This window comes from Capra hircus, chromosome 24 (assembly GCF_001704415.2).
Source record: "Capra hircus breed San Clemente chromosome 24, ASM170441v1, whole genome shotgun sequence".
Taxonomy (NCBI): Eukaryota; Metazoa; Chordata; class Mammalia; order Artiodactyla; family Bovidae; genus Capra; species Capra hircus.
In genome coordinates, this window is record NC_030831.1 from 34,782,742 (window position 1) to 34,795,545 (window position 12,804).

The window sequence follows — 12,804 nt, forward strand, 5'->3', positions numbered from 1 at the left end:
AAAACTGCCCAAATACCTATAGAAGCATGCTTTATGTCACTGTTTTAAAACAGCATTCAGAATAATTAAACTGTTATGTTATAAAAAATGCTAAAGACAAAAAGGATGTCAAGAGCGAATTTCCCTTGTAGGAGAATGAGCTCAGAAAACTGCTAAGTTTTTTTGGTTCTTAACTGAATCAATGGATGTGAGAGTCAGACTATAAAGAAAGCTGACTGCTGAAGAATTGATGCTTTTGAACTGTGGTGTTGGAGAAGACTCTTCAGAGACCCCTGGACTGCAAGGAGATCCAACCAGTCCATCCTAAAGGAACTCAGCCCTGAATGTTCACTGGAAGGACTGATGCTCAAGATGAAACTCCAATACTTTAGCCACCTGATGAGAACTGACTCATTGGAAAAGACCCTGATGCTGGGAAAGATTGAAGGCAGGAGAAGGGGACGACAGAGGATGAGATGATTGGATGGCACCACCGACTCAGTGGACATGAGTTTGAATAAACTCAGGGAGTTGGTGATGGACAGGGAAGCCTGGTGTGCTGCAGTCCATGGGGTCGCAGAGTCGCATACGACTGAATGACTGAACTGAACCGAATCAATACTTAAGAGATTATATATGAATTAAGAACAAGGTATAATTGGTTTTTCCTAGGCATTCTTAGGTTTGTTAGATCTTAAATTGTACCACCATAGGTTTGCAGAATTTGAGGTTAATTTTTTTTTTTTTCTCCTTGGTTAAAAAATAAACCTCAAGGTTAAAATTTATGGTGATATGCTATTAAAGTTTAGAACAAAAGTATTTTTCCCCTACAACATGTGTTATGTGACAAAGTTACAGAAGGGCTTCCCTGGTGGCTCAGCAGTAAAGAATTCATCTGCAATACAGGAGACATGGGTTCGATCCCTGGGTCAGGAAGATCTCCTGGAGAAGGAAATGGCAACCTACTCCAGTATACTTGGCCGGGAAATCCCATGGACAGGACGTCTGGCAGGCTACAATCCACTGGGTCACAAAAGCCGGACTTTGTGACTGAACACCAACAACAAGTTACAGAAAGGTTAATGACTATTTTGAGTCTGTAATAAAGTGTGAAATGACCATGCCTAAATGCTATTTCAGAAAAGTAAAGCCAAACAGCAATGTAGAAAGGAGAAAAAAACCACTTCACATTTGAAAATAAAGTAGAATTTAATCAATGCATTATAATAGTTATATAACTATACAAAGTTTCGATAGAAAAGTAACACAATTACTAAAAAGCATATCAGACCCTGTTTCTCACCTAAGCACTACTAAAAAATGTATTAAAACTGACACTGAATTAGAAGTTCTTTTTAATTTAAAAGTTTTAAGTAGCATTTCCAAGATTTCATTTACACATTCCTCCTTTCCTCCTGAGTGATCTCTTCACCTTCAATACAATGGTTCTACTACCCTTTCTACATATTTTTCCATTCAATTATTATTTATTAAATTTAAAAAGACTGTATAGCACCCACGAGCTCTAAAGGTAACACTACAAAATCCCTTCAGGCACTGAGCTATGCAAAATATCATTATCCTGATTTTTGTTTGTTTACTGATTTAAAAAACAGGTTATGAAATATATTTTGGCAGCAGAAGGACTTTACTTGTCCCATATCTGTCCAAAGCCCGTCTTGCTACTAGCCAGGGTAATATTTTTTCTCTTTCCTTTTTTCGCTGCAGTGCTTCTAAGTATAGTGGCAGCCGCATCAGGCTTTCCTAGCCTCAGCGCAAGCTCAGTATAAATCTGGGATGTGTAAGTGGAAACATGAGAGACCGCTTTATTTGGCAATGCTTTGAAAAAAAAAAAAATGCAGGACAAATGGCAAGGCAGTGTTTGGACCGCAGGATGAACAATCAATAGGCAGAAAGCAAGATAGAGGCTTCCTCAGCTTTTGGATCGACAATCGACAGCTGAGAGACTATTTTTTGCTATGGTTGACTAAATATGGTCAGGGAAGAGAGAGGCACAAGAGAGCCTGTTTGCCTGGGAGTGCATGTTTCAAATGCTTAGCTGCCTATAAAGCTGTAACAGTTCAGCCTGTGGCCACTGAGGGAAGAATATAAGTTAACCTCTGTAGTGACCATGTGGAAGTCCGACCTTGCTTGCAGACTTGACCTCTGGATATGACAAGGTAGCTTCAATACAGATCTACCATCTAATCCTGGCAACTAAAAACAAACAAACAAAAATTCCACAGCAAGAAAGATGCAGAATATTTCCTGAGAAGTCAGAAGACCCCAATGTCCTCTGGTGGGCAAAGGAAACAGGGTGAATGTTTACAGTTATTTGGTGGGGGGGAGTGAGGTGTGTTTTGGTTTTTGCTGGGTTTGTGTGTGTGTGTCTCTTTTTTAGATTGTAAAAGTAACCTCCTCTGCAACTTTTTCCCCATTTCTGAAGCATTCCATCTGAGCAATTAGTGAGGTGCATTTTCTTGGCGTTGAAGCAACCTTTCCCGGTTGCTTCACTTTCTATACACCAGAGACAAGGTACTCATATCCATTCAATACCAGTAATAGGACATTCCAAATCAAATGGCCAACGCTGACTCAATTTTATTGAATTTTTTTTTTTCCCTCCTTAAGCATAAGGAGAGGGAGAGGGAAAAGATGGCTGATATACTGTGTTTGTTCACTTGTTTTTCAAATTTATCTTAAAAGGTGGGGTCCTGTGTTCACTGATACTTCCCCTTTACTTCCCCCGGCTCATGAAAAGAAGCGCTGATTCAGCAAAAAGAGTGAACAGCCGATCAAGAAGAGATGGCTGCTGCTGGCATGACTCTCTGGGTCATTCTCTCTCTCCCTGCTCATGACACTAAGCTTACAGGTAACACAGCACCACAGGACAGTACTTTAATGGAGGCTTATGGTTTTCTGCATGCTTACCTATTAGCGACTCAAATACATGCTTTTACTGTTAAATTCTACCTGGGCATAGCCGTTTCACAGTTCAAGCAGAGACCTCATGCAGTGTAAAAAGGAATGCTGTTCAAATATCATGACAGATGACTCAATGTCAAACCTGTACAAGTCCATTCCTGTCTTTTACATTATTAAAGAGTCAGTCTTTACTGTTTCAGATTAAGTGGTGATTCTGTATCCCTAGGAAATGGCCACCTGCCTTCAGAACATACTATCTTTTAAAAACTATTAACTCTTTCAAGGTTTAGTCAACCAAGGAACTTGGGAGATCACAAAATGCTTTTTAATGCTTTCTCTGATAGCTGGGCACAAAATTAAACCAGCATATGGAGGTGAAATTCAAATGCTGCATTGCTGAAACTGCTGTAGTACTGGACCATCTCCTGCTACGTGGTCCTCGGCTCTCTATGAGCTACAGTCACTTCTTACAATGGGCTGCAGGAATTCTACTTTCTGTGTCTTTTATACCCCCTCCTCTCTCAGGTCTGAAATTTTCTTATGGTTTTTTTATAAATTAACTTCTTAATGCCACAATAATAAAAGGCAACTCACCAACTATAATTTGTTTTCATGCTAAAGATCAAGCTAAAACCCAACTGCTCACTAGCTAATTCCTTTCAGTTCTTTTAAGTGTGACTTTGGAAAAATTGATTGTTCTGGTACTGATCTTTCATATTAAAAAAAAAAAATCAAAGTATCAGAACCACTCGACTCACCAAAATTAGATATTAATTCCTTTATCTAAATTTATATTTAACCCAGACAGGATCACCAAACTGCAAAAATCAGGTAAGTAATAACAACGGAACAACACAGAGGTTTTCAAATGATCATGAGTTCTTATCTGTGATGTTAAAAACAAAACTAAAAAAAAATTATCATTAAAAAGAAATTCAGTTCATTCATACTCTAAAAAGATCCAGTTTTTCTCCTTGTTTTTTCAACTTTAGAGTCAACATCAGAAGTAGTACTAATTGGTTAATTATTAAGTCTTTAATAAAATACCTTGCTGGTAAAAAGAACATGCACCAAATTAATTATTGTCTACTTGTAGGTTCTAGAAGCAAACTACAAAATAAGAAGAAATTTTCTCTGAAGACTATGAAGAAACACTAGGCTAATCTTACGAATTTCTGAAATACACTCTATAAATTCCCACTGATTCAATGGATCTCTCTCAAAAAGAACCAAACCAGGACAAAGTTCAACAGATAACTGGTCAACGTTTAGAAGTGTATATCCACCAAGAACAAGGAATCATAAACAGCACTAATGCCATGCCTCAGGTAAACCTGTTATAGAGTTTAGTCTTTCATATTCTCTGCAAATGATCTACCACTGCTCTCCATCAGTAAGCTGAAAGTTTTACTAAAAAATGGGAAAATAAAACATTTCATGTTTTTACAGCTAACAACTTAGTAATACCTACTCAGAGTACATACTTCTTTATGTACCCATATGAACATACAATGCTATGGAATGTAAAGAAGTATGTATTTTTGGTAGGCAATAAACCACCAAGAGGAAACTAGACTGCAGCTATGTGAATGACCTTCATATGTTAAATTAACCTATCAAAGAGGTGACCTTTGGCAATACTAACACCAGAAAATGTACCTACTTCTTTCAGATGGAAACTAAATGTTGCTGATTTATATTTCAGGAGGAAAAAAGTTCTACTGAAGTAGATTTAAAATTAACTTGGAATTCCTTTTAAATCTTTTAAGTTTAAAGCATATTACATTTTACATTTTTAAATTAAGTACTCACATGATTAAAATTTGAATACAAAAGAGAAAACAGGGATACTAGTACAAAAAAATGATACAAGTGACCCATTTTCTGTCTCCACAATTTGATTTTAATTTAAATGTATCATATTAGTAGGGCTGACATTTAACAAAAGCTGACTTCATTTGCATTTCAATAGCTATTCTTCATATTTTGATATGAAGAATAATTATAATCAACAATGTAATTATAATTTAACAATATTAGAAGAATTCCTGAAGCAAGTTTTGGTGTTTTTAAGTTTTCTTTCTGAAAGCTACAGACATAGTTATACTTTTAAAAGACTATCTTTCAAGTAAAATTCTACTCTCAAAGAAAAGAAAGTGGTCCCTGTCCTTCTCCCTAATCCAGTTTCTACTTTCAATGCTATGTAAGTACTTAGTTTAAATCAAGACATATGATTTATTCAAGAAAAATGATAAAATTCTGGGAAACAGGTGTAAATCAATAGGGTACACTGGTCACAGACTGCCAAATATTAAAATAAATTAATTATTATCTATACTATCCTTGAATTTGCTTTCTCCAAAGAGGGCACATAAAATGAAACACTACAATCATGAAACCAATTTATCCAGAAAGAATAACCATCTTTTATTGGTACTAGGCAAATACAATTCAATTTTTTATAAACATGATAGCCTACTGTTTATAGTATGCTAGAGCTATTAAAATACATTTTGTATTTTATGTAAAATTTATTTTGTACAGTATATACTTATATGTTGATAAATATTATAAATGATAAAGCTCTTAGCAACAATTTATTAGTAGCTATTTTAAGCTACTATAATAGATTTACAAAAGAAATATTAATATTCATATATTCTAATCACTTCTTTTGATTAGAGTATTCAGACGTATATCATCACATGTCTAAATTTTTTGTCACAGCTGAATACAAATGGCTATAAGGTTATCCATGAATTGTTAATTTTCTGTTTAATAAGACTAGATAATTGTCAAAAGGTGATTTTCATTTAATCAGATTAAAAAGGAGAGAATGACTTACATACAAGCATAGAAGTTATAGAATGTTTATTGTAAATTATAAAAAGTTCATTAATTTAAAAATTTTACATTTTCATAGAAAAAAATCAGTTCAAAGTTTAACTCACTCAAGAATAGACCTTCTTCCTCATTATCCACAAAAAGGATGGCAAAGCCTCATATTCCATTCATTAAGTTTAACTACACATGCCCGAAACATCAAAACCTGACAATATACACCTTAAAAATAGAGGTTCCTCTATGAAATTACTCAAAGGGTATTACTATGTCTATGCTTTGTAAGAAGCAATTATATTCATCATTCTATGGGTACAAAAGCTTTTAACAATTATTTTAAAACATTCCAGCAACTAAGAATCTTGTTGCTACAATATTAAGAGCTTACAAACCTTAGAAAACGACAGTATCTATCATTCATTTGAAAAAGTATAATTATACACTGACTCTAGTGCTTACAAGGTAAACTCAACTTATCTAAGAGTATTTTCAATCACTCTAAAATGTCACATCTATCACTTAGATCAGCTGTTCATTTTTAACTGAGTGCATCTTGAACTCTGGGCATCTGCTGACACTGGTGTAACTCAAACATTTCAACTGTCTCTCTGACAGGGATAACAGATGCTGACATTATCAAATGCTGTACTATTTTTTTTTTCCCCTGGCCTCTCTTGCCCCGATATGGCCAGTATATGAAACTGAACTGCCATCCAAAGCACACTTGAGCAACTGGATCTGCTAAACAGCTCCCATATAACTAGTAAAAATAGAAGTCAGTTTTATTGCTATCTTCAGCACTTAAGTCCAGGCAATTTAACACCTGTTTCTTTTCTATTAGAATAAATGATAGAAATAATTGTAGTTACATTAATTTCACCAGCAGCATGATACCCTTCAGCCAACAGATGCAGGATATACTTAATACGAGAAGTGTTTGAATATTGCCTGAATTAGTGTTGACCTTCTCCCAGTTTGGTTCAAAACACAACTATTTCTTTACTGTTTATATTTCAGTGAGAGCACTTACCTTAAAGGCAAACTATAACTGTTCAAAGTTTTATTTTAAAAAGGTATTTTCAGAAGACATCCCTTCTCAATATTGCAATTCCCTTTTAACAAAAACTTGCTGTACTGAGTTTTAATGGTAATTTTCATATTCAAATTCATGATGAGTGCTAACCACAATGTATTATTAAGCAGATAATGAGAAGTAACCAGGCACTCTGCACCCGAAATGACAGAGAATTCAGTCAAGGAACCAGACTTTTAAAAGAGTTCAACTATTAACCTATGGTTAGTGACACTACATAAGCAAAAAGAAAGAAAAATAAGCTACCATGCATGGCAGTTCCTTCAACACAAGTCTAAGCAATACACTGAATACACGTGTCATCTATTTATAAACCGAAGGGTACCAGAGGTACTTTTCTTAAGGCCATTCATCCTCCCCCCCCCTCCGTCAGCAACTTGCTGTTAGTCCTTAAATATTATGCTAAAAAAAGAAGTGCAGTAGAAAAGTGTGACTGACTAGCAGTACTCTTCCCTAACCTATTTCACCTGCTTATTTGGTTTACTGCTCAAAGATAAATAGAAAACATTACTCTGATATATATCAAGGTCTATATGCTCTTTTTAAATGGTGCTGCTTTTGAAACAGGTCACTGCCTATATTTAAGGATTCAGCAAAGGTGTTAAAAACAAAGATGTACATTGGTAACTCCTTAATGCACTAACAATGTGCTAAAGGGTAAAGACTTCTGCATGACTGGAGTGGGAAACAGCAGGAAAAGTGCCTTCAGAAAATAAAGTTTGACAATCCATGGCTGAAATACTGATACAAGATTCTCTTAACATTTGAGGAAGGGCCACAATCGTAATTTTACAAATAAAAACATTTCAACTGTTTTAGGTCCCCAGCTAGCACCACGGCAATGCTTTGCTAGAGCTGGTAAAATGGAACCAAATCGCCTCTTCAATGGATTTGGTCCCCTTCAACCAGCTGTAGCTATGCATTGATTACTACAGGACAGCCAGCGTTTTCATTTATCATTATCAATCACATGTCAACTAATTTCAATTTATTTAAATTATTCAGATTATGGTTTAAATAAAATAATTTGTAACTGTTGATTCTACTTCAAAGAGCTATAATAGTATATGATGTTAATAAACAGTCTGGTGAAAAACTGTGTGAATGATATAAGGCTTTCAAATAAAATTCTTTTATTCATTTATGGTCTCTGTATTAAATTTCTTGTCCTTCAGAAATGAAATGATATTGAAATGCAGACTGTGCCACAAAATTAAAAAAAAAACAAAAAACAACTTCTTTCAAAGGAAGAAAATATCTGTGAAGGTCACCCGAAACTGTAACAGGAATGCCACAGTGTGGACATGCACTATTTTAAATTAATGAAAAGTGTAACATTATATGGGTTTCCCTGGTGGCTCAGCTGGTAAAGAATCCGCCTGCAATGAGGGAAACCTAGGTTTGAATGGGTTGGGAACATCCCCCGGAGAAGGGAAAAGCTACCCACTACAGTATTCTGGCCTGGAGAATTCTATGGACTGTATGTATAGTCCATGGGGTCACAAAAAGTCGAACACAACTGAGTGACTTCCACTTCACTTCATAACATTATATAAAACCAAACTCCAGAAATGCTGAGTCACTACCTTTTATATGATTAGCAATTAATTGACTGCTATTCATCAGAACATTGATAGGTAAGGTGGAAAAGGAGACAGTGACACTGCAGAGCGTTTGGCGGACAGACTTACATAGTAAGTATGTAATTCTTCTGATACTGAACCAAAAGACTTTAATCCTCAAAAGAGGAACAAAATCCTCAGCATTGCTATCTTTTACTTATATAGATATTTCAACTCTCCAAACCTGTTTCCTCAGTTGCAAAATGAGAAGACGTTTTTCCTCTTAATTCTGAGTTTAAATGGTTCCTTCTGTCTTATGACATCACTGGTTAGTACCAGGAAAGAAAAGTCAATTTTAAGAATAAGAAATCTGATATTAAAAAAAAAAAAAAACTCAAAATAACCCAGCTTACAATTACAACAAATAAATAACTTGCATTGTCTCATTCTCTTTCATGTTCAATTAAAATAATCCTTTATCTGGCAATCTACAGTCACAACTGCATAAAATGTCTTTAAGCAAATAGGAATTAAGAAGTCATATACCTTTAACTAAAGCACCACTTTGTTGTAGAATGAAAGTGTTTATTTTTTTCTCTTTTTTTATGTCACCTGACACCAATTATCTAGCTGGAGGAGTTCTCAAGAATTAAAGAAACAGAAGTAGTATTTTTTCCCCCTCCTTGGTTTAACATTATTAAATATACTAGCCTGCTCTCAATGTGCTCAATAAAGTTAAACAATTCAAAATATTTAAAAGTTACTCATCTCCTAAACACTTTAGTTTTTAATCTACCTTAAACTTTATAACTTAAAAATATTATATAACCTAAATTAAATTCCCTCAAGAAAATCTTTTTGCCAATTCTAACTTGAAATACTTGCTCTGTATGAACTCCTGACAATTTCTCTACATAATTTTTATTTTAATTGATTATATACTCTTGTGATATCTAACACTGTCCTGTCAAATTAAGACTAACAGGTATTGAGTCCTCACCTATGGGGCTTCCCTGGTGGCTCAGAGGTTAAAGCGTCTGCCTGGAATGCAGGAGACCCGGGTTCGATCCCTAGGTCGGGAAGATCCCTTGGAGAAGGAAATGGCAACCCACTCCAGTACTCTTGCCTGGAGAATCCCATGGAGGGAGGAGCCTGGTAGGTTACTAGTCCATGTCCTGTCAAATTAAGACTAACATGTATTGAGTCCTCACCTATAGTCAAGGCATTATGGGAGATACAAAATATTTGTGCCCAAAATTTTAACAGAAAGAAACATTAAAATGCACATACTAAGGGAGAGCACAAAGAAGATAACTGCAGAAAACAAGAACACAGAACAAGGAAGTATAGGGCAAACAGAAAATAATTTCAAAGATCAAATCTAGGACCTCAGGGAGAAAGTCGGTTATGGGCATCTTAAAGAAAGAAAGTGCTTAATCAATGAAGAAAAGCATAAACTTTTAGGGAGCGAGAGTAGTACAGTATAGCTGAAGGTCTAGGTGGGCAGAGAAGTTTCAATTAGTGGGAGATAAACTTAAAAGATAGGCTCATGACACACAAGTCAGCTTGATGTACTGCTATACTCTTGGTTAAATCATTCACTGTCCATGTGTTCCAGCCTTACCTCACATACAGCCCAAAATACAGAGGAAATAATATAAGGCAGCTAAGGTCAAATGATTCTAAAGTCAAAGAGACCATGCTCAAGTTCCAGCTGTTCCACTAGGCAGCTGCATGACCTTGAATACAAGTATTGACAAACTTCATTTCTTTATAAGCCTCATATTCTTCACCTATAAAATTAGGATATTAACACCTGCTTCCTGCTTCAAAAAGCTGTTCAAGGGATTAAATGAGATAATGCATGTTAACTACTTGCATGTGGTAAATCTATCATCACCACCGTTTATTTGAAAGGCAGGGAACATATAATACTATTTTCTCTCCTTTACAGTGTCAACATTAAATATTTGAAGTGTTCAAATATTTATAATTTGAAAAAAACAAATCAAGACATAACCTAAAATACGGCCATTTATTTCATCCTAGATTATATACCTATTGTTACAATACCAATAGTCAACTTCAATAAACTCCTTTTGTTCTCTGCGCTCACCCTCTAGTGGTGATCTTAGGAAGTTAAAAAAAAAACAACAGCAAAAAATTATTGTAAAAGGAAACATGATGTAAAAATGCAATAGGGAACCAAAGAATAAGAAATCGTGGTATCTACAGTTAAAAATATTGCATTGTATATCTGAAAGCTGCTGAGCGAATAGATCTTAAAAGTTCTTATCATAAGAAAAAAATTAGGAACTATGCATGATGATGGATGTTAACTAGACATACTGTGGCGATCACTTCACAATATATACAAATATCAAATCATTATTTTTAACACATGACATTAATATAATAAAGTGAAGTGAAGTGAATGAAGGTCACTTAGTCGTGTCCAAATGGACTACACAGTCCATGGAATCCTCTAGGCCAGAGTAATGGAGTGGGTAGCCGTTCCCTTCTATAGGAGATCTTCCCAACCCAGGGATGGAACCCAGGTCTCCCACATTGCAGGCGCATTCTTTACTAGCTGAGCCACAAGGGAAGCCACAAGGGACATTAATATAGAATCATATGTCAATTACATCTCAAATTTTTTAATTTAAAATTTTTAAATTATCAAAATAAACTTCCAAGTAAACATCTTCCTCAGTCAATACACGTGGCTTGATTCAACTATAAACACAAAACATCTAATGAAGAATTTTCTTTTTTTAAAGAGTTTATTTATTATTATTATTACTATTATTATAATTATTATTTTGGGGCCTCACCACAAGGTAGTTCCCCAACCAGGAGCTGAACCCAGGACCTTAGCAGTTAGAGCACAGAGTACTAACCAATAGATCCCTGGGGAATTCCCCAGAATTTTCCAAAATGCTTCTCAAGGTAAAATTGTTCCAAAATATTCATTTACAGAAAGTTCTACGTTAAGCAAAGCTAAGCACTTTTCTTTTCTGTGAGACTCTGCAGATCCTTTATGAATTTTATGACTTCCCAAAAGTCTTTCTCAAACTTCAGCAACACGCACTTTTTTCAGTAGACCACCTATTACCCTAACAATGGTTAGAAGACATCTGTACTAGAAGTCTATAGTTAATTATATTATCAATAAAAAATTAGGTAACTTAAAAGTTTTTTAGTCAAAATTTTAAAAAAAAATTACTGTACAAATAGACAACTTGGAATAAAGAAAAAAAATAACAGATAATGTGAGGTTTTGGTAAGAGGACGCCTGAGAATGATCTTGAAGACACATAAATCTCCAGGTGGAATGCATTTTAATTAAACCTTTAGAATACAAGCAAGTATTCCTGGTATTTTATACCCATATTTAACATATATTTAAATAGTCATTTCATGATCCTTGTATTAGTTTAACAAAAAAATATATATAAAACTAATCTATTTTAATGAAGACATAATTTCCTCAGATTTTAAAACAATTTAAAATATTAAAATAAGCCAAAATCACTTCTTTATAAGCATCAGAAAAAGAGAGCCCGCAACAGAAAACTATGTTTAAATTGCACAGGAAATAGTAAAAGGTGATATCTTTACCTGGGGTTTCCTCTCAGTGCAGCATGGTGTAGAGCATTAAACCCATTGTTGTTCGTAATGGTAACATCTGCTCCAGCTTCTAGAAGAACTGCCAGGATGTCATCACGTTTCTTACTTATTGCATCATGAAGAGGAGTATCGCCTTCAGAATCCTTTTTTTTTTTTCAAAGTTTTAAGAGATTTTCATTAGCTCTTCTTCAATTAATTATTATATGTAAAGTTAATTCTTATAATGATCTACTAAGCAAAGAAAAACAGAAGCCATATCCAACAACCAGTAATAAAACATGCTGCGTGTTAAATTTCAAAATGCAGGCAAGAAATACTAGCCTCACTATAGAAAAGAAATTTCTAGTCAATCTAGATGAACAATACAATAAACATGCTATAGTTTTCCAAAGAAAATAAAAACAAGGATGTATCCTCAAATACAATTAAAATTTTAATGAGATAGAAAAGCTGACCCCCACCCAACTCATTAGCTTACAATGGGCTGCTATACCACACTCCTACCATTAACAGTTACACCCTAAAATTCCATACCTATTATAAAATTAATCCTAAAACTCCATATATATTTTCTAAATCAGAAAATCTTCCAAGACTAGATTAAGGTCTAGACCAACAATCTAAGATAAACTAAGCTACAATTAAAATAATTTAGACTCCTCTGAAGTAACTATTATGAATTGCTGAAGCTCACTGTCACGGTCAATAAAGTTAAATCAACTCCTAGCTGATATTTTTACAAGGCCCCATCACCAACTCCCCACAAACAAAATC

At 34.7% G+C, this 12,804-nt stretch overlaps 1 protein-coding gene and 1 long non-coding RNA gene across 2 annotated transcripts in view; one reads left to right on the forward strand and one right to left on the reverse strand.

The window, feature by feature from the left end:
* Positions 1-12,804, reverse strand: part of MIB1 (mindbomb E3 ubiquitin protein ligase 1) — a 101,379-nt gene that overhangs the window by 31,315 nt on the left and 57,260 nt on the right. Inside the window, exon 12 of the mRNA XM_018039520.1 lies at positions 12,022-12,173. Coding sequence (XP_017895009.1) covers positions 12,022-12,173 — 152 coding nt within the window. The remainder of the gene's footprint in view (positions 1-12,021; positions 12,174-12,804) is intronic.
* Positions 1,896-7,978, forward strand: LOC106503532. The gene is made up of 3 exons (XR_001297224.2): positions 1,896-2,159; positions 2,686-2,851; positions 4,001-7,978. It is a non-coding gene; the product is annotated as an uncharacterized LOC106503532 (long non-coding RNA).